General features: G+C 35.9%; 4 protein-coding genes across 5 annotated transcripts; 1 reads left to right on the top strand and 3 right to left on the bottom strand.

Moving 5' to 3' along the window:
- Positions 1 to 247: 247 nt before the first annotated feature.
- On the bottom strand, positions 248 to 3221 carry LOC113283537 (putative F-box protein At1g23770). Of its 2 annotated transcripts, XM_026532836.1 has the most exons (3): positions 3086 to 3221; positions 1348 to 1445; positions 248 to 965 (listed from the first exon to the last, which is right to left on the bottom strand). In XM_026532836.1, exons 2-3 carry the CDS (start codon positions 1426 to 1428, stop codon positions 549 to 551), a joined length of 498 nt encoding a protein of 165 aa, XP_026388621.1. In that variant the 5' UTR covers positions 1429 to 1445; positions 3086 to 3221; the 3' UTR covers positions 248 to 548. The 2 variants fall into 2 exon arrangements, with proteins under 2 accessions (XP_026388621.1, XP_026388620.1); XM_026532835.1 differs by lacking the exon at positions 3086 to 3221 and having other exon boundaries at positions 1348 to 1594.
- LOC113283536 (F-box protein SKIP22-like) lies at positions 2804 to 4034 on the bottom strand. Its single transcript, XM_026532834.1, has one exon. It carries the CDS (start codon positions 4002 to 4004, stop codon positions 3147 to 3149), a length of 858 nt encoding a protein of 285 aa, XP_026388619.1. The 5' UTR covers positions 4005 to 4034; the 3' UTR covers positions 2804 to 3146.
- A 13501-nt stretch (positions 4035 to 17535) lies between these two features.
- Positions 17536 to 22529, bottom strand: LOC113283535 (thioredoxin-like protein AAED1, chloroplastic). The gene is made up of 8 exons (XM_026532833.1): positions 21719 to 22529; positions 20794 to 20940; positions 19743 to 19789; positions 19519 to 19633; positions 18728 to 18772; positions 18582 to 18638; positions 18375 to 18470; positions 17536 to 17857 (listed from the first exon to the last, which is right to left on the bottom strand). The coding sequence occupies exons 2-8, from the start codon at positions 20929 to 20931 to the stop codon at positions 17741 to 17743; spliced, it is 615 nt and encodes a 204-aa protein (XP_026388618.1). The 5' UTR covers positions 20932 to 20940; positions 21719 to 22529; the 3' UTR covers positions 17536 to 17740.
- A 525-nt stretch (positions 22530 to 23054) lies between these two features.
- On the top strand, positions 23055 to 26278 carry LOC113283534 (thioredoxin-like protein AAED1, chloroplastic). Its single transcript, XM_026532832.1, has 7 exons — positions 23055 to 23329; positions 24206 to 24252; positions 24362 to 24476; positions 25166 to 25210; positions 25301 to 25360; positions 25444 to 25539; positions 25963 to 26278. The coding sequence occupies exons 1-7, from the start codon at positions 23192 to 23194 to the stop codon at positions 26068 to 26070; spliced, it is 609 nt and encodes a 202-aa protein (XP_026388617.1). The 5' UTR covers positions 23055 to 23191; the 3' UTR covers positions 26071 to 26278.
- The last annotated feature ends 213 nt before the right edge of the window (positions 26279 to 26491 follow it).

Here is a 26491-nt window from a genome sequence, read left to right as displayed (position 1 = left end):
ATTGACAGAGATCCAAGGAATGAGAAAAAAAATAATAGGAAAGCAAATGAACAAACAAGGAAAACAAAACATCTTTTCTGCAGCCCACCGACATTTGTGATCACAACTTAGTCGCATCAAAATCAACGACACTCTGCACAGCACAGGGTACTACGTATGAATGAACAACAAGTTTCACCTAAGAAAACATATGTGTCAACATCACATATCCTCCAGTATCCACCACTGATCCATGTTAACATAATATACGTGCAACCAAACGAGATAGAATTTCATTCAAGATGCTTATGTAAGCAAGGGGAAACTGAATATTGTTTGACTCTTGTTCACAACTGGAGAAATCCAATTAACATTCAAATAAATAGATATACAGGTACAATAAAAAAAAAACTACACACATTAAGACACATACCGTATCCATTGATCCACAGTCGAGCATCGCCGCTGAAGAAGCATGAAATACGCAAACAAGTCACCAAATGATCTATGTAGTCTGGTTCGTAAGGTACATTACTTTCATAATGTACACAAAATAGATGACGATCTACTCACACCATCCTTTGTCTTTTGAACAGATTCATTCTAAAATCCCTGTTCCTTCTCGGAAAATCCATATATAGCTGTGTCAACCGCTTATACTTTTTCTTAAGCTTCCAACACAATATAAATGCTTGTTTCCAATCTTCATTTTCTGCCCAAAGTGACTTAGAAGCCCAGCGTGAGTACTCTGACTCTGTAAATTCCTCCCCTATTTTCTGTTTCCACAAATCATTATTGGAACACAAAAATCTCAGTTCTGAAGAAACACGGCCAAATCTCGCAACATCAATACTAGGAAGTAACTGGAGTATCTTGAGCTTAAGGTCACCAGGTAGTAGGGAGAATGCGAAGCATGGAGAGTAAGCCAATACAGCCTTCTCACAGAGATCGCTGAGGAGTGGCAATGCTGTTTCATCCCTGACATTCTGGAAAAAACAATCACCAATTGGTATTTCAGGGAATTCTTTACAATTAAAAAAATCATGACAAGATATTCATTCCATTAGATCAAAGTTCAGCCATACAAAACTCATGATCATTCATCCAACCCAAACACAACCTGCTAAATTACAGATCCAAAAAATAGAAGTTATACTTCAAGATGACCACTAGAATTCTAACTACCAGGACCTTTATATAATTCTAGATAAGGCAGTGGATAAATTTTGTTATTCTTTGATTTGATAAAAAACCAATAATATTCTTATTCATGATTGAATCAAAAGCAACAAACTCAGATTTCATAAAAACAGAATGACTACAGATTATCATAAGTTAAATTGACATTTCTTCCAATTTGTAACTTACTTCGTCATTGGGAACAGAAATAACTGATGCGGCTCCCTCCACTACAGTAGAAGAAGGGTTCTCATCTACAGAAATCACCATAGCTTTCTCCTCTGGATCTATTATTAAGGTTTCAACAGATGGTTACTTTCTCAAATAAGATTAGATCAGGGGCTTACTTTATCAAATACTCTGGCCAATCCCAATAAACTATAAATGCTAAGATTAAAAAAGTTTAAAAACGTGGGAATATCATTCACAAGAAGTAGAGTAAAGGGTCCCAGTCTGAAACAGACAGTGAGAAGTTGATAGGAAGAGTCTTCCCCGCTGACTTTCACCAAATTATTCACAACAGGCACATTGACTGGCTGTTTAACATTGATAGAGAGTGGCCTTCAAACCCAAAACTTGTACATAAACTATCCGCACACTTGTTTACATATCTACATAGTAATCGTTGAATTTTCAGCACAGGTTATTCAAGAGTGGGGGTGGGGGATTGTAGTCCTGTGTATGGTTTGGTATAGTATTGTATGGGTTTGAATTTTTTGTCGGCTCAGAGTGAGATTATAGTCCTCTGAATGGTTGGGAATGGTACGGGTTTTGTCGGCTCAGTCTGGGTTGAGCCAACCCCATGTGCAGCAACATGATGTTTTTACTGAAAGAGTCATACAAGGTCTGAAATTGTCCATGTACCAACCCAGAGAAAAGAGAATTCAAGCTAACTCAAGGGTTCATTTCATTTCATTTGGTTCTCAGTAACATGATGTTGTTTCTGAAATAGCCATACAAGGTTTGAAATTGTCCATGTATAATCTGACCTGAAGAGAGGAAGATTCAAGCTCAAACGCAAGGGAAGGTTTCATTTCATTTCCAGCATGGTTAGTAATTATCAGGTACACTAAAGTGAGTTGGCAGCAATGAGAATGCAGAAAAAGAGAGAAACTTTTGCAAGAGTTCAGGCCATTCAGGAGATGGAATGAAAAATTTCCTCAACAACCATACAAAATACAAACTTTCCTAATATGTACGTTTTCCATGCACATCCTGGCATGCTGCAGCTTTCACAGTTCGATTATGCTTATGATAAAAACTAGTAAGAGAAACTCATCTCATAGAACTACACCAAAAGAATCTAAACTCCAAAATGAAAACATTCTTGTGTTTGAATATCTCCAGAACATTAGAACAAGACTATAACTTACACTTTTCTCTATTAATGGAAGCAGCCTCTTGAGTGCAGAATTTGTATCAGTTAAGAGTATCACACATTCTGACCCACTAGAGCACATGCAGCAGCTATTAAGTCTTTGAAAGACACTCAAAAGCTACATGTAAAGAAGTCATCACCCCAGTGTGATAAACTCAAGAACAAGGTCACATACACGCAATTTACCCCAACAAAAGGATGCATAGCCTAATTTGAAGTAAGAATACAAAGTTACGTGCAACAACAAAGAAATGCAACAATCAGAAGTAACCAACAATAAAATGTCCCGTTTTGGGGTCAAAAACTAAATACCAGAATTCAAATAAGTATATCAGATTGTCAGTAATTTATACAGTTTGAAGTAATGAACTACACAATATAGCTTCTATCTTCATATGATTATCATGTAAATCATATCCCACATTCTAAATGCAAGTACTATCAGATTTACAACCAAGAAACAACATTTATTAGAAAAGTATCTTGTATATATTTTTCTGTTTAAGTAAAAAAGAAAAATAGCTCTTCATAAGGAATGTGATCACTTACAGAAGGCGCGAGATACTTATAGTAATATTTCACCAAGCATTTGACGAGTGCAAACTTGAGTTCAGTCTTTGTGCCTCGTAAACTTGCACTCTAAGGTGTATAACAATCGTCTTTCCCAGGGTATTTTCACATTTCCTTTCAATCTCCCTTGCCCGTCCAAAAAAATTCTCTTTATATCAGATATCTTCTTAAACTCCTCTTCAATCTTTTGTTTCAATATACCATTATTCGAACAAATGTGTTTCATTTCTTTAGAAACACAAGCCATGTTTGCAATATCTGTAACTCGAAGAAACCCTAGTATCTTGAGCTTAATATCCATAGGCAATATCATAAATGACGGCGGAAACGTCAATCCAGTCTTGTAACATAACTCTATCAAGAGAGGAAGTGCAAGATTATCCTTTGTGATCTTCCAAAATTCGAAAACTCTACTCTGATGGAATGATTCTGAATCAGAATTTGAATATGAAAAACACCCAATTTCTTCATTTTCTTCATCATTGTCAAAGCATACAAATCTAATGGAAGGAATAAAATGAGATTTCCCCAAACACAACATGAACAAATTAGAACCACCAAGTCTCTGTTCTAAAGGTCCATGAACATAAACTTGCACATCTTTCATAGAATTTGTAACATAAATCAAAGTCAGGGTTTCAACTGAATCATGACCAATACCATCACAACTCAATAGACTAGGAAGTGTATACTTTTGTTCAAATATTATTGACTCTGACCATTCTTTACAGAGATTTAATCTATCAATTTTTCTATTTGATTCAAAAGCAACAAACCCAGATTCTAAAAATACAGCATGAACTGAAATAATCAAAAGTTTGTAATCAGCATCAATATTACCTACCTCTTCTTTCACAATCTTTTTCAAGAATGCATTTTCATAGTCTGTATTCACCATCAGTAAGGTTTATTGTTTTGCTTCATCCACAGCTGAAATTACAAACTTGAGATCACTGGGGTTTCTTCAGATTCTACTGCTGAAACCCCATTTTACTCCATTTCTTAGGGTTTTAGAATGAGAAGCAAATTTGAAGACTTTTTTTGTGAGAGAGAGTTGTTACCAACTCAAAAAGAGAGAGGTGGGAGTTGTTGGACCACTTTGGAGATTCCTTGGGCCGAAAATGGAGGCCCAGTATTTTAATATCTGACCGACCTAAAGTTGGTTATCTGACTCACCTAACTGGCTAACATTCCACAGAAATGCTTGTCGGTTTTGTAAATCCGCAGAAGACATTTCCTTTTTGGAATTAGACTATTATTTGAACAACAAACGCAGATAAGGGTTGGCCGTATTAAGACAGTTGGTCAAAACTTAATAAGAGACTACTAAACAAAGAAAAAGATGTGCAAATACAAAGCAAAAAAAGGAGAAATTCTAAATTGGTGATGAATTGCTGTCCCATTTTCTTGACGTTTCTTAAATATGTGTGATTATCATATGAAATATTATAAAACAATACAAAAAGAGAAGTTATATAAGAGTAAATAAAAAGTTTAAGTATTGATTCTGCCATCATTGGACTTTGAATTTGGTCATTTCATTAATATAATTATAAACCTTAACCATTTTAAGCATAACCTTAACTATTTGTGACCCATGCCGCCCTAACAGCAATTCAAACGAGGGAATAATACGTTCTTCTTTTAAAATGAACAGTCGTTTGTATAAATGGTTGGTAAACCTAACCGGCTAAACGGGCTAGGTTAATGACACAACAATCCACTCTCGAAAACATCATATCGTTGCTTTCCAACATTGATATCATAGATGCACCAAATTCCAATATAAGATAAATTGTAAAATATTTTGTTTTAGGAATCTATTATCGGGGCCGAAGAGGGATGGAATTTTGGGGTTTAAATTACTAAATGGAACCTAAATGTTATAGGGGAGATCAGATTTATGTAAAAGTTCAAAAATACCTGAATCATTTTAATTTATTATCCTTCTATCCTCTCATTAACTACCTAATCTAAGAAAAAATAAAAACGGGAAAATCGTTAAAAGAAAGAAACCGTCACCCCCTATTCTTATTCTTCCCCTTCTTCTTCTTCTTCTTCTTCTTCTTCTTTCTGTTTTCCTTCTTCTTCTTTTCTTCTTCCAATCTTCGTTTTTCAACGACTAATTGTTGATTCAAAAAAAAATCATCGTCGATTAAATTCATTGTATAAAACCATAAAACCTAAAGAAAAGTTAGGTCAATCTTCGTCGAATCCACCTCCTCCTGAAACAGAGAAACCAACTTCATCAAATGAAGATAAAACTAAAGATCAAGAAGAAGTGAACGAAGGAGATGCACAAACCGCTGAGACTCCTGATATGACAGCAATAAGGTATGAATTGAAAAACCCACTCTTTATTTAAGCGTTTTATTGATTATTAAGTTGGTTTCGAAAAATTTAGATCTGAAAAAACAGTTTCTGAAAATGCTTACGGCTGGGAGTTCTTGTATTCCCAGCCGTAAATAGGTCTCTCGGTTGGGATCTATTGTTTTCCCAACCGTGTATATGTTTTACGGTTGGGGTGCCTAAGAACTCCCAGCCATTTGTAATCTTCACGGTTGGGATTTATAAGAACTCCCAGCCGTAACGGAGTCGGTGCGTACGAGATTAAGAAAACCTATCCGCAAAAAGTTGTATACGGCTAGGTTATTCCTAGCCGTATATTTTCCAGTGTTCTAATTTTTTCTTCAGCGGTAGTGTTTACGTCTCGGTCTTTCTAACTATATTATTGTTTCCCAACCGTAATATTTAACTTCCTAACCGATTTTATATTACGGCTTGGTTTTTCCTAGCCATATGTGTTAATATGCTGAATGTTAAACCAGGTGTATTTTCATGTATAGGTTTTCCTATACGTAATATGACATAACCAAGCCGCTAATTATGTTTCCTAGATGCTATTTGTTTTACGTCTAAGTCGATTACTTAATTTCCCATCCGTAATTATATTTGCGTCTGGGACTATTCATTTTTCCTAGCCGTTTTCTGTGTCACGGTTTGGTTATGTCAAAATATCCCGGCCGTTTTTGCTAATTTACTTTTGGTTTTTAGCCTTTTTCTTTCTTTGAATAGAGCCAAAGAAAAGAAGAAGAAAATATCACAAGAAGTAATGGAGAGGTCGTGATGGACGCAGAAAGAACTAGACATACGGGTATGGCTTACTTATTGCACACTCTTGGGACCGTCCTTTTCCCCAAATTTCTCAGTAAATAAGGTAAATGCTTGTTATTTGCAGTAGTTGAAGACTCTCAGTCTCAATATCGAAACAAACGAGGTACCTAGGTACTCGTGGGGTACCTCCCTCCTTGCTAGTGTGATGGACAGTCTTTGCAAAGCTTCTAGGTGGAACGAAACACAAATTACGGGATGTGTTGCTCTTATCCAGGTATCTTTTTGTTTTAATATAACAAATGTTTATTTATTTTACTTTTATATATTGGTTTGTGTGTAATATCTTATTTATAATTTTTTTTTTCCCGTAGTCATGGGCTTACGACCATTTTAAAATCTTGAGGCCTACTCGGGATACAAAATGGGCTATAGAAAAATACAGCAGGAAGATACCCCTTTGGAGGGATCCAACACAAGGTTAAAGAGACGGAAATGGTCGGAATGAGGAAAAAGTTGGATGCTTTGACAATCGATGATGTGGATTTTGATCCATATTTGAAACTTGATGAGGATTGAGATGATAAAGCTGGTGATAGCATATTTTCTGATGTGGCGACCTATGTGGGACCTTTGTTTCATGTAACTGGGTTCGTCATTTAAGATCCTCGTAGAATGCTCCGCCAAATCGGTATTGTCCAGAAAATTATACCTGAAGACTTTCCTTTTAAACTGAGCGTAGCCAATGTCACGTGCACGAGGGTGCCTGTATCGTATGCATGTGGGTATTTAGTAGTATCTAGTTGGTTGTAATGGGTGGTTTAGATTAGCCCACGTGGTTAGTTGGTGATCGTCGAATATTGAGAGGGAGAGAGTGCGTGAGTTATATATTCTCATAACCCGTAATGAAACTAAAAAGAATGAATGAGCAATTAATATAAAGAAGAACTTATGTTCGTTGTGTTCATTAGGAACCAGTAGGCTCGATCCGTGAGGATTGAGATTATCACTATCAATTCCTGGTTTCTTGATCCCCAATTGTACTAAGCATAGTACATTTGGCATCAGAGTCGTTCAAATTTTTTCCATGGAGGCTGCTGAACAATTTTCACCGACGTCGAGGGATGTTATGACTCAATTGATGGTGAAATCCGATGCCTATATCCATTTACTTGATTTGGAGAGGAAATGTAGGGAACTGTTGGAAGATTTAACTTTACCAACTCGAGGTTTAAATCTTTTTCTAATGGAATATCTTATGTCCGTCGCCAGGAGCAAGTTGGAATCACTTCTACCAAAATCTGAAGAAAAAATTGTTGATGAAGTTGGGGATCTGGAAGCTACGAAGGAGGAGGAGGTTTTCATTGACGAATTGGTACCCGAATTCAGTGAAAATGTTACTCCAAATCATGCTCCTGATGCTACTACAAATTCAATTTTAGACTCTGATTCAAATTCTGGTTCTAAAGCCGATTCAGATAAGGGTTTAAATGGGTTTCCAAAATCAACATCAAACATTGAAGACTCTGCTATTTCAACTAGTAAATTCATGGTTTCTCTACCTGAAGAAATCAAATCAATTCCTACTGGTGTTGTTGAAGAAAAAATTGATAAAGCCGAAGTGAATAATTTTGTAACGAAGGATCAGATCAAATGGGGTAAGTGTTTATCCATTATTTCGATTCTTCTCGTATCATTTTTGATCCAGGAAAAGATTTCAAACTCATTAAGAGGTTTCGTTATTTGGCCGGTGTTTATGAATTTGGTTTCGATTCAATTACTTCATGTTATTTTGGACTATATGTTTGCTCAATTTTAATGGATGAAATGGATAGAAATTATGTGTATGAGCTGCTCTCTAAGAATGGGTACTGGCAGATTCATGGTGTGATGATTAAATTGTTTGTAGACTAAATAATAGGGGTGTTATTAGTATTCCTGAAATGTTGTTTGTTCAAATGTCAAAGAGAGACACAATTTGGTTGGATAGAATTCTTGAGACTGTCTTGCGGAGCTGGAATGATGGTGTTGTTTGTGTCTATCTTTTTTTTGTTTACACTTGTTCGGTATTTGATCGTGGAAAAGGAATTGAACTTCATCAGGGGTTTACTCACTTTGTGGACGATTTTGCATTCCGTTTTCTAAACTCGTCGAGTCTTGGAATTACCTGTGTTGTTGAACTTGCTAGTGAATGGTGTTGGGTTGCTGAATTGTCAAATATAAATGGATTTTGGTTACTATTGTTTGCTAGAGTAGGTGATATTGAGCATGAGGGTCAGTTGTGGGTTCAAATGCTTGCTCTGTGGGAAACAACCTTTGTTCTTTTCCAGCCGCAGTTAAGGATCCCTTGCCATCAAACTTTTATCGCCAATTGTATAACAGCTGGGGTGATATCTCACAACTAATTAAATTTCTAGGTGCAACTGATGCTTTTGTTGGGTTTTGTGGTTATCATCTTACGGCAATTTGAATACTTGTTCGCAGCTGTTTTGAACGTTGGCAGTTATTGTTTCTTACAAGAACTATCAGGTAAATGGTGGTACAGTGTTATGAGGGGACTGAATTGTGGGGTATGTTTGGATGAATTTATTTTGGAAGCTTATATCTCAGCTAATGGGGGAAGAAGACGATATACTCTTGTCTTTATCTTCAAAGGCTCTTCATGAGGAATTACTTTTGGTTACAGTTGATAGACAAAGTGATGTGCTCCAGGTTTATCTAAGGAAATTTCAAATTCTTTCAGTGCTCATATTGTCCATTCACACTAGTCTTGCAGCTCAAATTTTTCAAGCAAATGAAGCTTATATATGTACCTGAAATTTTTTAAGGAGGTTGAGAACTCAGCTCCTTCTCATGGTAATTCAAATTCTACAAGGGTGGCTGTTTGTGGTGTCCTTACAGTGGGAATTCAGTTTATTCTCTATGGGTTTCTGGAGTGCAAGAAAGGGTACAGATGACATTCTTTCGCAGTCTCAACTTAGTTTACCTACTGCTACCAAGGTCCGTCAGGGTGAATTATGGAAGAGTAATGAATTATTGCAGTTTGTGAGAAGATTGAACACTCGGATCTTACTCGTACTACTTCAGATTGTAAATTCGTTGATCTGGGCAGAGTACTTGGGCTGGAAATTCAAGTTGGTTTCCAATGCTTTACAGAGTGGGAGCTGTATTGATGCGGCAGTTCATTATAGAGAAGCAATGAACTCCATATTCAGATTGGTTGCATATGAATTGTAGAATATTCGATTTTTCTCTATGGGTTTGTTCTTCTTATCTTCATGGTGTCGCATTATCACCAGATTATTCAAACGGTTTACCCCGATCGCTTGAAGCTGACAGTTCGACAACCAAAATTGTTGGAATTCAGGTTTATACTTCTATGTTGATGCTTACACTTTCAAGAAGTTGGTTTAGATTATACAGAATTTGTCATATGATTGACAACTGGGACATGAAGAGCTTACACAAAGTAGTAGATACTTGTCTTTTCCATCCCCTCAAGTTTGTTCGCTGTCTATATGATAGAGGCAAGATGTTCACTACTCATGGGTACTTTTCTTTTGCCGTTACTTATGAATGTTGTGTTGTTACTTGGGTCACTGTTCTAACTGAAGACATCCCGGACTTGGCACAAATATTACACACTGTGATACGCACTCTAACTGTGTCGAAGTCAGTGGCATGTCCAAGTATGGCTCAAAGGTTCACTATGAACTGCACGTCGGCGGTGCTGGCTAGTTTTAAATTTCAGATTTTGGAGCAGTTGGTTGATCGCAGGATAAATGTCTACTACAATCTCAAGCAACTTGCACCAAATTGTGATGGATAGCTCAATGGTGTACTTGTGTGCATTCATGGTCAAGACCGCTTAGATACGATACTGCAGATGGATGTCTCTCAAGATACAACGGAAGATGACATTGATCACTTGTACATGGGGACTGTTCACTCCAACCAACTGAAGATTCCAGGTGTTAAGAAAGAAAAGACGTTGCTGCTAAGAAGGACAACAAAGGCGAATGATATCTTCGTCAGGTCTACCAAGACAATAGCTACTATCCGTCATATGCCCTTACAGGATGTTGTGACTCATTACATAGATTAATAGCATGCATGGTACCTTGATTGTTGGTCTTAGTGTTGTCCTGGAGATACTCAGAGTTGTTCTATTTTCACCTTCATCCTTGAGGACAAGGATGGTTTCAAGGGGAGTGGAATGTCACGTGCACGGGGGTGTCCGTATGTATGTATATGTATTTAGTAGTATCTAGTTGGTTGTAATGGGTGGTTTAGATTAGCCCACGTGGTTAGTTGGTGATCGTCGGATATTGAGAGGAAGAGAGTGCGTGAGTTATATATTCTCATAACCTGTAATGAAACTAAAAATAATGAATGATCAATTAATCTAAAGAAGAACTTATGTTCGCTGTGTTCATTAGGAACCAGTAGGCTCGATCCGTGAGGATTGGGATTATCACTATCAATTCCTGATTTCTTGATCCCCAATTGTACTAAGCATAGTACAGCCAACTCCCTATTTAAGGACAAAGATGTCAGATTGATCTATGAATTAGCACCGTTGATCGAGCATTGGAATACTCGTTCCCAAGAAGTAAACCAAATGAGTAGAAGAGCGCTTGAAGTTTGTCATGGGACTTCCGAAGCGGATGCGAATTACATGGAATGGTATCAAGAGTGGGCTCATCCTTATGTGGAAAATTTGGATCTGGAGGTGCAGAGACATTTCAAGAATGCAGAGAAAGGGAGTTCAATATCAAAGGCATCAATGAATGAAGAAGATGATTGAGAGAAAATGGTGGTACGTATACTACTAATTATGTTTGTATATGTTGTTTTTTTTAGTTTTCTATGAATAATTAGAGTATGTGTGTTTGATATGAAAAAATAGGTCGAACGAGTTAATTGGATGGTCAAGGACATCACCCGTATGATTAATTCGGGTGAGGACTTAACGGTACCTGAACAAAGATTACTCCGGAATCCAGTTAAAGGCATAATAATCCATGAGAAAGGAGGTCTATATGCTTATGAAGAGGACCGACCGAGGAGAGCTAAAAGGGCAAGGTCTCCTTCTTCTAGCGACGACTCGGATACTCCTCCAATGAGCAAGTTCAATCTAAGCAAGGAAAAAGCGGTCGAGGTGGTAGAGGTGAAAAAGGTGGTCGTGCTGGAACAAGTGAAAAAGGTGACCGTGGACGTGGTGGAGGTAAAAAGACTCCAATTCAAGGTGGCAGCGGTCGAAGTAAAAAATATAGAGTTGTAGAACAAGTTGTGGAACATGAGAAAGAGGACGATTTGGATGCGTTTATGCGCTCGTGTTCGGAGGATGCATCAAGTGAATGACCATTTACTCGCTTTTTATTATTTTACTTCATGGATCTTTTATTATCTAAGACTTTGTTTATTTACTAATTTTGTTGTTTGATTATGGATTTGGATGGATGAATTTTTATAACTTTACACGTATGAATGAATCTTCGTCTTTCCATTTGTCTAATCTAAGAAAACTGAGGAAAAAATCAAGATATACTAATTTTTTGTGCACTTTCGTCTAGGTCGATGCTTCACATAACCTAGCCGAAAATGCATATAATTCTTGTCAAATAAGCTTGCACAGTATTTCGGTTAGAAAATCCCGTCCATAAACAGGAAAACGGTAGGAAAAGCAAACGTAAATTTGTTATGGTTAGGAAATACCTAGCCGTGTATTGCTCTGGATACTCAAAAATAAAATGAGTCTTGGTTACGGATACATATGCGGGCCATGTATCGTATTTGCGGTTAGAACTCCAAACCATAATTCTGGCATAAATTTGCAACTCTGATTTACGGCTTGGTCGACCTTTCAAGTTCCTGACCGTAGATGCAGAACGGTTAGGAACACCATCCATAATAGGTTTACCTAGCTGTATATCACTCTGATAACCCACAAAGAAAATGGCTCCTATTTACGAATAAATATCTATGCCGTAATTCTGACAGAAAGTAACAACTATTATTTACGGCCAGAAATACCTAGCCGTAAATATGACACACCAAAAACCCTTCATCATTATACAAAATTACGGCTGGGTTTACCTTTCGTTTTCCTAGATGTAAACACCTATAATTTCTTTTATACCACATCATATCGACTAGTTTTTGAATTTTGAAAAATAGATCCGTTTGAAGACCGATCTATAGAAAGTTCTAGTTGTCCAACCACTTATTTAAACTTGAAATAACTCCACCTCCATATAACCACCCATTCCAAATCAAAATCACACCTTCTACATTAATGATCTTCACTAAAACTCCTACAAACTCAATGCAATGTACTCAAAGCATAAACCCAACTTTAGTTTGGAAGAAGACTCGTCTCTTTGCAAAAATTTTGTACTATGTTATCCAAAGAAGGGAGAAGAACGAAGGAATGGTGGTTTACCAAGTCAATCGTATTGGGGTAAGATTTTTGAAAATTTTTGTAGTGAAACAGGTAACACTAACAACCGAGATGAGATTGAATTGTATCTTCGATTTTCAGACATACGCAAAAAAGTGGAAGAATATATGGCTTTACTTCGTATGTGCAAGCAACTTCGACTTAGAGGTGAGGCTGATGGAGAAGTCGTAGCTCAAGCTAAGAAGGAATGGAGAAAATGGAAAGGTTATAACTTCAACTTCGATCAATTTGCCATCAACAAAGACTTCTTGATACATCAAAAGGGATGTTATTAAAACCAACTTTGTAATGGGGATCTATTAAGTATGTAATGGGTTTTACTGAGGTCCAATTAATGAAAGTATTACTCATTTTCAATCGTAGTATGTATTCATGTTGAAAATCCAAATTTCTCAACTTACATATTCATTTACGGACGGGAAAAATATGTTATCCCAGCCATAATACAGATTCAGGAGATTATGGGAAGAATAACGGCCAGAAGTTCTTCACTTCCCATCCGTTTTTTGTGTTCACGACTGAGAATTCTTCATATCCTAACCGTAAGTATTGTTTTACGGCTGGTTCGACACAATTTCCTAGCCGTAACTAGTAAAATTTTCAGATTTTGCTCTGATTTTTAACGGATTTGAATCGATAAATTGATGTTCGGAGTTGATTATAAGGTTATCCCAAGTTTTGTGACGAAGGGTTTCATCATTTTTCTTCAAATTTTTCATCAAAATCACCATTTTTCCTTCTTCAAATCAAAATGGAAAATCAAGTTTTGATTTCCAAAAGATGAATCATTTGATTAGTCTAATCCATTCACTAATACTGATTAGTTAGCTTTTTTTTTATTAGTTAGCTTAATCAATATAATTAGTACTAATCATATTATGGGTATAATAGGTATTACATAAAATACCAGGATAAGGGGCTATATGCATTGTTATTTCATGATCCCATAAACCCCTAAATTTCTCGCCCTTTTAAAGCCCCAATAATAAGTTCTTGTTTTATACTAGAGTTGGTATCTTACACAAAATTAGTATCCATTAGCAGCCTTGTTATTTTTTTCTTTTGTTTTGTTTTTCTAGATAAACATATGTTTTTTTTTCTTTTCACAGGCAAGTAAATTTGTTGAAATAAAATAAAAAACTCACCAACACGGTGACAAAAATATTAGTACAAGAGAAAAAGAATCATGTCTTGTTCAAGAACAAGGAATCGAGTTTTTGCAACCCATGGGAAAAGTGAGCTTTGAAGTGGGCATGGCTTACCCAACAAATTAATTTTGTTGAGGTTCACACAAAAATACTGTAATCAACTTGAATTTGGATCACCCCGTAGGCATTGTGTCTAGGGATGTTCATGGTCGGTTTTGGTTCGGTTTTTAGCCAAACCAAAACCGAAACCAATATTATTGGTCTCTAAAAATCTAAACCAAACAAATCCATTAACCATTGGTTCGGTTTCCAAATGGTTCCAGTTGGTTTCGGTTTGTCCCAGTGGTTTTTGGTTAACCAATAATTATGTAAAACCAAAATAAAAAACACAAATTTACAGATATAAAAATCATAGTTGCCGATAGTACTGGTTTACACAAATTTACAGACAAAAAAAAAAAAATCAAGAATAGTTAAAGCTTACTCCAATTCTAGAGATCAAAAGAAGATATATAATATATTTTAATTTAGTTATTGACAAATAAAAAAGAAGGAAGACGTGAAGAAAAAAGTCGAGTGGCAACGGCTGTAGTTGGCGGTGGAGAAGGGAGGCGACTTAGAGAAGGAGAAAGAGAAAGAGGGACAGTATCATAATGAAATATTAGATTTAGGGTTTCTATTTATCCTCTAAATCAATGGGTAGAATCTAATACTTGTAAATCAACGGTAGAAATTAAGTTCAAAAATTAATCGGCTTTCCAATGGTTTTTGGTTCGGTTTTAGAGGTCAAACCAAACCAAAACCAACACTATCGGTTTTCCACTTTCTACACCGTAACCAATCCATTAGGAAATGGTTCGGTTTGGTTTCTTTCTAATTGGTTTGGTTTGGTCCGGTTCCAGCGAAAAACCGAAACCATGTTCAGCCCTAATTGTGTCCCAGTGTGATCGAAGGACTAATTGAGACGACCAAAGGGAATCCCTTTAGTATTCAATAGAGGAGCCAAAATGTAGTCCGTTTGTAACGTTCTTTTTTTTTCTAATCACAAAAATTGAACTCCCATTAGGTTTCTTCCCACAAAATTGGATCGACAATAGGATAGTCATCAACCACGACTACGGTTAGGCGAGGTCAAAACAATCGGAAGTCGAACCGATTGATGGTATTTCCGGCGTGAAAATGGCAAAAAAAAACCGTCACCTATACTTTTAATTTTGATCATGACCGTTGATTACCAACAAAATTTGGCCATCGGATCTAAAGTTGTTGTTGTTATTTCACAATTGTTATCAATGTTACAAAATTGTTACATAATAAGTATTACATAAATTACACTTATAATTGTTATTAAACAAGTTGCACAACTGTTACGAAACTGTCACAAAAGAAAGAGCCCCTAGTAGGGGTGGGACTTGGATTGGTTGGTCGGATTAGAAGGCTTGGCCTAGGCAGACCCGAGATAGAAGTCCTTTGCCCAGATTGCCCGTGGAACCCGTAGAGGTGCTTTCCAAGTCCCCCAAATTATGTTCCTCGGGTTCCCTGGGTTCCTCGGGTTAAACCATGCTAATACTTTACAACACAAAAATTGTGGACAGTTGCAGGGGTTCAGTTAACTATCCACCAACAATGTTTTCATTTCTATTTTACGTGTACAATAACACTCAACTCAGTATATTCTATGTTAGTTTTTTAAAGAAATATTATCAAAACATTCACATAAACGAACTCTTTGGCATTTTTATTCTTTCAAACTAATAAGGAGACATGATGTTTCGTATGATAATAAAACTGCATATGCATTATTTAATACGATTATGATGATATAATCTACTATTTTACTATTTTGTAGAAAATTTAAAAAAAACTTACCAGAAAATTGGATGGTATGGTAGACTATTTTACTTTTTTGAAGAAAATATTTAAAAAGCTTACCCGAAAATTGGATGGTATGGTACGTAATGCACTAATGCTCCTTGATAGAAAATAGGTGGTGGTGTTCTCGATAAAAATAAGTTAGTTAGTAGACTTATATATACACACATAGAAACCCTAATGACCCTAATCTAAGTCTTAAATTTTTTTTTTTATTAATTTGTGATATATAATAACAAATTTTAATAATTATAAAATTAATTATTATATTTAGCTTAAATTTCCAAATAACTTATGACTATTTACAATAATGTAAACTTTTTTCATATTAAATTAATAATCATACGATTTATATTTTTATTATTAGGTTTGAAAATAATAGCTAAAAAGTGCTCTTAGAGCAACTGCAGTGGTGCGATCAAAACCAAAGATCAAAGATCAAAAAAAAGACCAAATTTTGGGTTTAGTCCGTGTTGTGACGCAACGGTACATGATTAAAATTTCGTCAGGCGGACTGTTATGGCTGCGCCCCATTTTACACTTTCATCAGGCGGACCTTAAAAGTCCGCCCCATTTATTTATTTTTTGTAACTTTCATCAGGCGGACTTTAAAAGTCCGCCCCATTTTTTTCGTAACTTTCCTCATTCTTTTTCTTTTTTATTTAATTTGAATTTTCATCGGGCGTAATTTAAATCTCCACCCGTTAACAAGCGTACTTTAAATTTACGCCCAGCAACAAGCGTACTTTAAATTTACGCCCGACTATATTAGAATTTGGGATTTGGTCGCGACCATATTTGGTGTGGAATTTGATCTTTGGTTGGGATTTGATCTTTACTCCGTCCCACTGTGTTACGATCTCATCCCAAATTTTTGGTTATACTCGCCCACTGTGGATGCTCTTAATAGATTATACTACCAATTATAAAAATAGTTGATATAATTATATTATAGTTCTTCGGGTTGGGTGGGTTGTTCGGGTTAGAAATATTTGTGCCCATGCTTGCCCAAGTTTAACTCGGGTTTATTAAAATTGTGTCCGAGCTTGCCCAAACTTTTAAAATACATTTCCCATGCCCGCCCAACGTTCGGGTTGGGTGGGTTGACCCAACCCAAGTCCCACCCCTACCACGGAGTCGCTTCCAAACTTCGGTCGTCCCCGCACTGCTGCAGCAGTAATCTAGTTTTAGAAAAATACTCCCTCGGTCCCAAATTAGATGACCTAATTAGTTTTAAATTTTGTCCCAAAATAGATGACCTATATCATCAAACAATAGAATATTTTTAAACTTACCCTTTTAATTGATTATAATCAGTATAAGAAATATGTAAAATTTGATAGTCATGTTTATATTTGTTATGTAGGTGTTTTAAAATGCTTTCTAATGGTATAAAGTTTACAAATATCCGTGCTATGGTTTGAGAGATATATCAATTCTAAATTTTTACAAGTAATTATCCATAAGGATATAATTGTATAAATTATTTAAAAATTCTCTTCTCTCCTTGTCTTAAGAATTATGCAAGCTCTAGGTCATCTAATTTGGGTCGGAGGGAGTAAATAAGTATGTGTTCTACAAATAGATTTTTGGTACTGGATAAGGTTTCGGTCAGGGTAGAAGAGTTACTGAGTATATTTATATGACTATGTTTAGTGCTAAAAATATACTCATTGAACTTTAGGACTTTGGAGAAATGATAGTTAACAGTTCCGGCTCTCCATCCATTATTGCATGGAGTAGTTAGTGGGATATGGCTGGCTGCTTACTTTGTGTAGTACAACCAGTATAGGTTTTAGTAAACCTTAAACAATAATCAAGCTGTTCAATGAGGTCATATGAAATCAATTTTATTCACACATAATTACATTTCAAGTTTTGCACATTTGTACATTTTCTCCTGTGTAAATATTACAATGGTCTTTTATAATTCACATTCCTAAACACCAGGATCTCAAACTGTACCAGATTACAGAAACGGTACCTACTAACCTGCATTCAATTCATTACAAGATTGAAGCATGCGTGTGGAAGTAAGATTTAAGCAACGGGAGTGCAGCATATATTGAGAATTTCGTCCAAAGGAGCATGATCACTGATTCCTTTGTCTTTCCTTGCATATAACAACTGTTTTCCTCTGAAGATGAAAATTCCTCCCTTATAAAGATGGAAAAAAGAAAGACATTGTAAACAAATTGGAATGAGCAAGTTACGGATTACGGAACATGTAGCCCAATTAGGTCGAGCAAGTTAAGTATGTCACATGTGGCACAAACTGTACGTTGCAGCATGTGGCCCAAACCATACATTGTACTTAGCACACATGAAACAATGCTTTCAGATATTTCTGTTACGAAAGTTAACGCTCATTGCTTGAACATGTATATTGAGCTTGAACATGTATATTTTACCGCTGGTATCTACTCTTACGTACATGCTTGGAAAGCTATTTGAAATTAGGTAACACTACTATAATGCTAGAGTTTGAGCTATCAAATCTTAGAATCTCACTGGTACGCCGATATACCCTCTTTTGAAAATAAGAAAGGTGAGTAATTCTAGAATTTTGGCATAACATATATGAGAAAGTAGAAGGTTTGAAGTTTCGAATTTTAATCCTATACAAATTTATGAAGCGAAGCTTGAACATACTAAGAAAAGAAGAAGATGATACCTGTTGCAATATGCTACTCTTATCATCTGGAATCGCCTTGATGGTGTAATTCTTCCAAACTTTTTTCAGTGCCCCGAATTTCAAGAAAAAGCTAGCCTGTCATGTTTCAAGTTATAAAAATGATTATTGACACAAGTTATAGCCAAGGAGATGAACTTTGGTCTAGCATATAAACTCCTGCCCAAAAATACAGGGAATAGTGATTACACTGGCTCGGTTGAAAATGCGGCCAAAACCATAATGTAATCCCAAAACATCATATGCCTGTAAGATAAAGGGGAAATGTTTAGGTCATCTAAACAATTCATTAGTAAAAGATGTAGCAAAACTTGGTAAAGCTGGAAGACTATTACCTTGCGATCAGGGTCTGCATAAAGGGAATCCATAGGAAACGGCAACTGTCATATAACATGTGTTAAAATAATTAGCTTAAGATAACGAGAATAATGTCACTGCCAAGTCTCACTATTTCAATATAAATCTTATATACCTCTGCAAACCTCAGCAATTTTAATCAAAGGCAACATGCATTTTCGTCTCCTTTGACATCTTTACAAAGACTCTAGGTTTTCTATGCCCCAAAACATATATTAGAGCCGACTGTATACTCCAATCCAGAGAAATATTTTGATACACAAAAACTATATCTAGTTGAACGGAAACCTCATACAACCTTATGTGACTTGCAACTAACCTCCGGCACCAGAGGATCTAGTCAAGGGACATGCAAGATTAGTCAACCTGATAATAAACATAATTTGTCTCTTCTTTCTAGATTCCTGCATGAAAATTTGTTTGTCATTTCAAGTATTTACTGCTTCTGGTGTTTGAGGTTAAGCTTTAAAGCCACGCCAATCTGGACTCCAAGTCTATGAAACAGTCAATCTTATGGTAAAATAATGGAATTCAATATTCAGCATATGTTGTTCATATGTGTTTCAAGTTAAGCTTAAAATAACGATAGGAAATATTCGTTCTCAAATAAAGATATAAATAGGCAGTGTATGAGGATCTAAACTTGGGTTTGTGTATAACACCAATCACTAATATTTTCTCATACTCGGTTTCAATGTTTGACAGGTTCCTTAATAATCACTCTTAGCTTGTATCAAGAGTGAAAATATCAAGTAAGTATAGAAATTACCCGCTCCGCAAGAATACGTGCTTTTCCAGGTGTACCAACACCAACAGCAATTAGTTTCACGCCAGCAGAATCAAACCTCGACTTTGACTCTTTCAGTTTTGAAGCAAGTTCCCAGCTTCATATGTTTAATCAAAATAAAGATGCATAATTAGGTTCAAGAATTCCTCCAAATAGAAGTCTCAAGTTAAAGTAGTGTGTACAGCACTGAGACTCTCCAAGCTTACCAACAAATGCACCCAAAATGCCTTAGAAGTGCAACGACAGCCACACCCTGGAAAAACGTTTAAAAACAAAAAGCGCTCTTAAAATTGAGAAAGGATGTAAAAAGGACAATGAGAAAGATATCACACTAGTCAGTCCTGATCAAAAGCGGTTTAAATACAGTCTCAGTAGTCAGTCCTGATTTCTTTATCCAGAGTTAGAGCAAATTCAGACTATAATATATATATAGCCTATAAAACCTGTGAATAAAAGAGACTTTCCTTGATAATCCAGGTGGTGACTCTATTGAGTAAGAAGGGGCTCTCTGCACAAAACCTTAACTCCTTTAAGCATGGGCTAGACAGATAAACTGACTTTTATACTTCCCTCGTCGGCGGTCTATTATACATGTTCTCAACCTTATCAGAAGTCCCCCAATGGTGTAAGTTTGTCGACTTAATGGGAATAGGGAGGAAAATGACGTTAATTTTGAGTTCTGCAGACTAGTGGCACACAAGGGTATAGGAATAGCCTCCAAGACCGATATGGGACTTAACAAGGCCATTTTGCAAATACTTTCTCATGGATTTATCAGCAAGGCACTTTTTTTCTTGGTAGGAGTGAGTTACCAATGAATATGTCTTGCTTAGGGAGCATTCAAGTTCATTTGTTCTTTAGATAGAGTCATCAAGTAGATGTTTGGGAGTTGTCCCCAACGTTAGTAATTCGGTTCTTATGGTTACTAAATTTACTAACCAATAAAGAAGTTGAGAAGTGAAATTCGGAAACCTGATCAAAATAATATATATACACTAAAATTACCAACTAAAACAACTAAACTTTGAAGCAATAAGACAGCAAGTCCAAAGAATTATTCAAAATTCTCTCTTAATGTAAACGACTGAAGGTTGCGCCATTTAAACCATTAGCATAGTTGTACCCGTGTGTATGAAATATTCATTTTCTATGAAAACATAGTGAAACAATCATCAAACAAACAATTTACCATTATAATCACAAAAATCAATAGAAATAAAAAGTCAATTAAGCACAAGAAAATTTTAAGTTCCAAACCTCTTCTTGATCCCATAGATCCTTGATCACAACAGATTCACCAGCTGCAGTGAAAATACTAACATCCCCAAGAGCCTCACCGATACTTTCACTAAAACCAGCTGGGGAAGAAGAAGAAGAAACTCCTACTACAGACATTTTTTTTTCCTTCAAATTTTCAAATTCTAGAAATCAATTGTATTGACGAGATCACTTCTCTTTGTGAGATTCAAAACTTAACGTGGAGGGCAAATAAATGAGCTGTGATTTTGTGAGGAAGGAAAATTTCCAGCATTGCTGTTTCTCAACAGTCGTCATTACTCCTCAGAAAGGCAACATAATGTCTAGGGCCGATTATCTTTAAAGCTTAAACGTACATTTAGTTGGACTTATTATTATGTGTTCTGGAGACTAGCGGCTCATGAAGGTATAGGATGAACCTTGAACTGATATGGACTCAAACGAGGACATTTTACAAATAGTCTCCCATGGATCTATTGGTGAGGCATCTTTTTTTTTCTTAGCAGGAATGAGTTATCAAAGAATACTTCATGTTTAGGGGCCATTCAAGTTCATTTCTTATCTGGAAATAGTCATCAACAAGGTAGGTGTCTCCCTTAAGTTACATGTTCTGTTCCTATGGTCAAAAATTGAAATTCCAAGACCTGATCAAAATAATATATATACACTAAATAGACCTCAGAATTTTGAAATGGCAAATTCCTAGACAGTAAGTCCAGATAATTATTCAAAATTCTGTCCTAATGTAAAAGACTGAAGGTTGTGCGATGTAAATGGTGGGTTTTAGACCATTAGTGAAGTTGTAACATATCCATGAAATGTTCATTTTCTATGAAAAATGAATTGAAATATTCATCAAATAAACAATTTGCCATTAAAATCAATAAAAAGGGAAATCAATTAAGCAAAGAAAATTGTTCCAAACCTCATCTTGATCATGACAGATTCACCGGACGCAATGCTAACATCCCCAGGAATCGCTGATACTTTCACAAAAACCAACCGTTGAAGAAGAAGAAACTCTTACGACAGAAGATGATTTTTCCTAAGTTTTCTCTCTCAGGTAAATTTAGTAGAAAAGAGAATTAATTGAAGAAGAAACATTGAAGAGAACTGAGTCATTGATGTAGATGGTGGTAAAACACTAGATTGTTTCATGTTTAGGGTTTGATGAGCAGAAATCACAGACATGGTTTTTTACGCCAAACTTTCAAATCCTAGAAATCAATTGAATTTCGACTCTAGAAACTTGGCTCAAGTTGGCCTGGAGTAGCGGTCCAGATTTTCTCTCCCTATAGACAAATCGGCCTCAATTGTTCAGATAAAAGACAAACCTACAACCCGTTACACAAAGACCTAACTTTTAAACGCTTCTTTTTTTTGGCTCTCGAAATCTCCATTGAGAACCCAACTTTTATAAGCAAAAATCTACCTTCTCAACAAAATTCAATGATTTCTAGATTTAATCTCTGCTAGACAAGCAGAAAAAAAGTGTTCTCCAACAAAATGGTGATCTCATTTCTCTTCAATTAATTATCTTTCTCCTTCTATTAAGGTTATTCAAGAGAAAAGATCATCTTCTTCTGTTGTAAGAGATTCTTGGGGATGTTAGTATTTTCGCTGCAGCTCTAGAATCTGTTATGATCAAGGTTTTATTGACCAAAATGAGGTTTGGAATTTAAAATTTTCTCGTGCTTAATTGATTTTTGTGATTTTAATGGTAAATTGTTTTATTGGATGAGTATTTCGATACATGTGCATAGAAAATGAACATTTCTTGAATATGTTACAACCACCAATGATCTAAAACCTAACATTTACAGTGCACTACTTTCAGTCTTTTAGTTGTTTTAATTAGTAATTTAGTCTTTGTATAATATTTTGATCAGGTTTCGGATTAGTGAATTTAGTGTTTATGAATCGGCTTAGTAGTGTAGCGTGGGGCACAACCGAACTAACTTGTCGATGACTCTATCTAAATAACAAATGAACTTGAAAGTCTTCAATGCTCCCTAACCACAATCATATATTCTTTGATAGTGATTCCGCCAAAAAAAAAAAAAAAGTGCTTCATCAATAGATCCATGAGATATTATTTGGAAAATGTCCCTATTAAGTCCCTTACCTGTTATGGATGCTATTCCTATACCTTCTTGAGCCGCCAGTCTCCCGAACACAACTACATGTTCGTTTAAGCTTTAAAGATAATGGGCCCTAGCCATTATGTTGCCTTGCTTGAGGAGTATGTGAGGACCGCTTAGAAATTGTGGCTGTGGTACTGCTGGAAGTATTTCCTTCCTCACAAATTCACAACTTTTTTATTTGCTCTCCACGATAAAGAAATGAACTCATCAATTCAATTGATTTCTAGGATTTGAAAATTTAAAGGAAAAAGAACATGCCTGTTGTAAGAGTTTCTTTTTCTTGTTCTCCAGCTGGTTTTAGTGAAAGTATCAGTGAGATTCTTGGGGATGTTAGTATTTTGACTGCAGCTGGTGAATCAGTTATGATCAAGGATTTATGGGACCAAGAAGAGGTTTGTAACTTAAAGATTTCTTGTGCTTAATTGATTTGATTTTCTATCGAGTTTTGTGGTTTTAGTGGTAAATTGTTTGTTTGATGATTGTTTCACTATGTTCTCATAGAAAATGAACATTTCATGGATATGTTACAACTTCGCCAATGATATAAAACCCAACAATTACATGGCACAACCTTCAGCCTTTTACAGTATGAGAGAATTTTGATATTTGAGGTCTATTTAGTTGTTGTAGGTAGTAATTTACAGTTTATATATTATTTTGATCAGGTTTTGGAAGTTCACTTCTTACTTCTTTATTGATTAGGCGGAATATATTTGAGTAACCGTAGGTACCAAACTACTAACATTGGATACAACCACCAAACACCTACTTGATGACTCCATCCAAAGCACAAATGAACTTGCATCCCTAAACAAGACATATTTTGTGGTAATTCCTCACCAATAGATCCATGAGAAATTATTTGCAAAATGTCCCTGTTAAATCCCATATCGGTTATGGAGGCTATTCCTATACAGGTGAGCCGCTAGTTTCGGAACACAAAATCCACCACTGAGAGATTTCTGATATCAGGGATATGGTTGAGTACATGTAGCATAGACCGGTGGCGAGGGAAGTAAAAAAAGTTCAGGTTATCTGGCTAGCCCGTACTTAAAGGAGTTTAGGCTTGTACAATCCTCAAAAGAGTCACATTCTGGTTATCCATGGGTTTTCTAGGCGGAATATATTTGAGTCCGAATTTGCAGTATCTCCGAATAAAGAAATCAGGACTGACTACTGGGACTGTATTTAATCCGAATTTTCTCATTGTCTTTTTTTACATCCACTCAATTAAAAGAGCCCTTTTTGTTGTTTTAAACATTTTTCAGGGTGTGGCTGTTGTTGCACTTCTGAGGCATTTTGGGTGTATTTGTTGGTAAGCATGGAGAGTTACAGTGCTGTGCACACTGCTTTAACTTGAGACTTTCTTTTGGAGGAATTCATGAACCTAATCATGCATCTTTATGTTGATTAAACATATGAAGCTGGGAACTTGCTTCAACACTCAAAGAGTCAAAGTCGAGGTTTGATTCTGCTGGTGTGAAATTAGTTGCTGTTGGTGTTGGCACGCCTGAAAATGCACGTATTCTTGCTGAGCGGGTAATCTTTATACCTACTTGAAATTTTCACTCTTGAAACAAGCTTAGAGATATTAATGAGGACACAGTTAAACGTTGAAACCGAGTATGAGAAACTATTAGTAATTGGTGGTATACCCAAATCCAAGTTTATGATTCTCATACACTGCCTATTCTTATCTTTATTTGAGAGTGGATATTTCCCGTAGTTCTTTCTAATTTAACCTGAAACACATGAATAGCGGATGCCGAAGATTAAATCCCTTTATTTTAACATAAGATTGACTGTTGCATAGACTTCATGTTCAAATTGGCGTGGCTTTGGAGTTTTATCCCAAACACTGGAATCAGTACAAATTTTCAGGCAGGGAATTTAGAAAGAAGAGACAAATTATGTTTGGCTAGTCTTGCATGTGCCTTGATTAGGTTCTCTGGCACTCGATGTTACATGTCAAGTCACACAAGGCTCTATAAGGTTTCAATTCTGATTTGATATAGTTTTTGCATATCAAAGTATTTACCTGGATTGGAGTTAGTCCGCAGACGTATGTCTCAGGGTATCAAGAACCTGGAGTCTATGTACAGGAACTGTCAAAGGAGTCGCAAAGACATGTTGCCTTAGATTAAGATTTATATTCAAATAGTGAGACTTGGCGTTGACATTTTTCTTTTTATCTTAAGCTAATTATTCTTACACATGTTATATCACAGTTGCCTTTTCCTATGGATTCCCTTTATGCGGATCCTGATCGCAAGGTAACAGTCGACGAGCTTTACCCAGTTTTGCTACATCTTTTACTTATGAAATGTTTCAATGACCTAACCATTTTCCCTTTTATCTAACAGGCCTATGATGTTTTGGGAGTATATTACGGTTTTGGCCGCACATTTTTCAACCGAGCCAGTGTAATCACTATTCCTTGTATTTTTAGGCAGGAACCTTAAATCATTTATCAATATTCATCAGTTTATAGCTTGAAACCTTACAGGCTAGCGTTTTTTCAAGATTTGGGGCACTGAAAAAAGTTTGGAAGAATTACACCATTAAAGCAACTCCAGATGATAGGAGTAGTATATTGCAACAGGTATCATCTCCTCCTGTTCTTAGTATGTTTGAGCTTCTCTTCATAATTTTGTATAGCATTAAAACTTCAAACCTTTTAATTCCTCACTTACGTTACGCCAAAATTATAAATTACCCTCCTTTCTTATATTCAATGGAGGGTATAATCGCGTACCAGTGAAATTCTAGGATTTTTAATAGCTCAAACTCTAGCATTACAGTAGTGTTTTAGATACCAGCAGTAAATAACATCTGAGCAATGAACTAGCTGAAATATATTGAAGCATCATTTTCACATATGCAACCTAAGTACAGTGTGCGGTTTGCGCCACATACTCCATTAAGTAACATGCTCAACCCAGTTGTGCTACATTAATTCTTCGTACTATGTAACTTGCTTCACCCAATTTGTTTATCATGTCTTTCTTTTTTCCATCTTTATTAGGGAGGAATTTTCGTCTTCAAAGGAAAACAGTTGTTATATGCAAGGAAAGATAAAGGAACCGGCGATCATGCTCCTTTAGAGGAAGTTCTCAATATATGCTCTGGTTAATTAAATCTTACTTTCGACACGAGTACTTCACATCTTGTAATAAATCTATCGTCTCTATAATCTGGTACAATTTGATGAGTTCCTCGTGTTTAGGAATGAGATTCCTCCGCAGTAATTATAAAACATCATTGCAATGTTTACGCAGAAGAAATAATGAATAAGTGTCCAAAACTTGAATAAATGTGTGAATAAAATTGATTTAAGAGAACCTCATGATCATCTAAATTACTGTTTTAAGGTTAACTAAAATCTACAGTGGTACTATACAAAGTGAGCACCCAGCCATATCTCAGTAACTGCTCGAATGTATTAATGTATGGAGAGCCGGAACTTGTTGAACTATTTAAGATCAATTTAGTCGTATCCAAATAATCTAGTCCTATCTTTCAAGATACAAATTCTATAAGAAACGAGTTATAAT

Source organism: Papaver somniferum, chromosome 5 (assembly GCF_003573695.1).
Source record: "Papaver somniferum cultivar HN1 chromosome 5, ASM357369v1, whole genome shotgun sequence".
Taxonomy (NCBI): domain Eukaryota; kingdom Viridiplantae; phylum Streptophyta; class Magnoliopsida; order Ranunculales; family Papaveraceae; genus Papaver; species Papaver somniferum.
The sequence above is the reverse complement of the archived record's forward strand: the minus strand, read 5'-3'. Positions and strand labels throughout refer to the sequence as shown.

Bases quoted from the DNA above. Each gene is read 5' to 3' on its own strand.
- LOC113283537 (XM_026532836.1), bottom strand. From the start codon at position 1,428: ATGGTGATTTCTGTAGATGAGAACCCTTCTTCTACTGTAGTGGAGGGA. The intron at 966-1,347 runs GTAAGTTACAAA...TGTTTTTTCCAG, and splicing joins TTTCTGTTCCCAATGACGAA to AATGTCAGGGATGAAACAGC.
- LOC113283536 (XM_026532834.1), bottom strand. From the start codon at position 4,004: ATGGTGAATACAGACTATGAAAATGCATTCTTGAAAAAGATTGTGAAA.
- LOC113283535 (XM_026532833.1), bottom strand. From the start codon at position 20,931: ATGTCTGTAGTAGGAGTTTCTTCTTCTTCTTCCCCAGCTGGTTTTAGT. The intron at 18,639-18,727 runs GTAATAGTCTTC...TTTATCTTACAG, and splicing joins ATGCAGACCCTGATCGCAAG to GCATATGATGTTTTGGGATT. The intron at 18,471-18,581 runs GTAATCACTATT...GAAACATGACAG, and splicing joins GCATTTTCAACCGAGCCAGT to GCTAGCTTTTTCTTGAAATT.
- LOC113283534 (XM_026532832.1), top strand. From the start codon at position 23,192: ATGCCTGTTGTAAGAGTTTCTTTTTCTTGTTCTCCAGCTGGTTTTAGT. The intron at 25,211-25,300 runs GTAACAGTCGAC...TTTATCTAACAG, and splicing joins ATGCGGATCCTGATCGCAAG to GCCTATGATGTTTTGGGAGT. The intron at 25,540-25,962 runs GTATCATCTCCT...CATCTTTATTAG, and splicing joins GGAGTAGTATATTGCAACAG to GGAGGAATTTTCGTCTTCAA.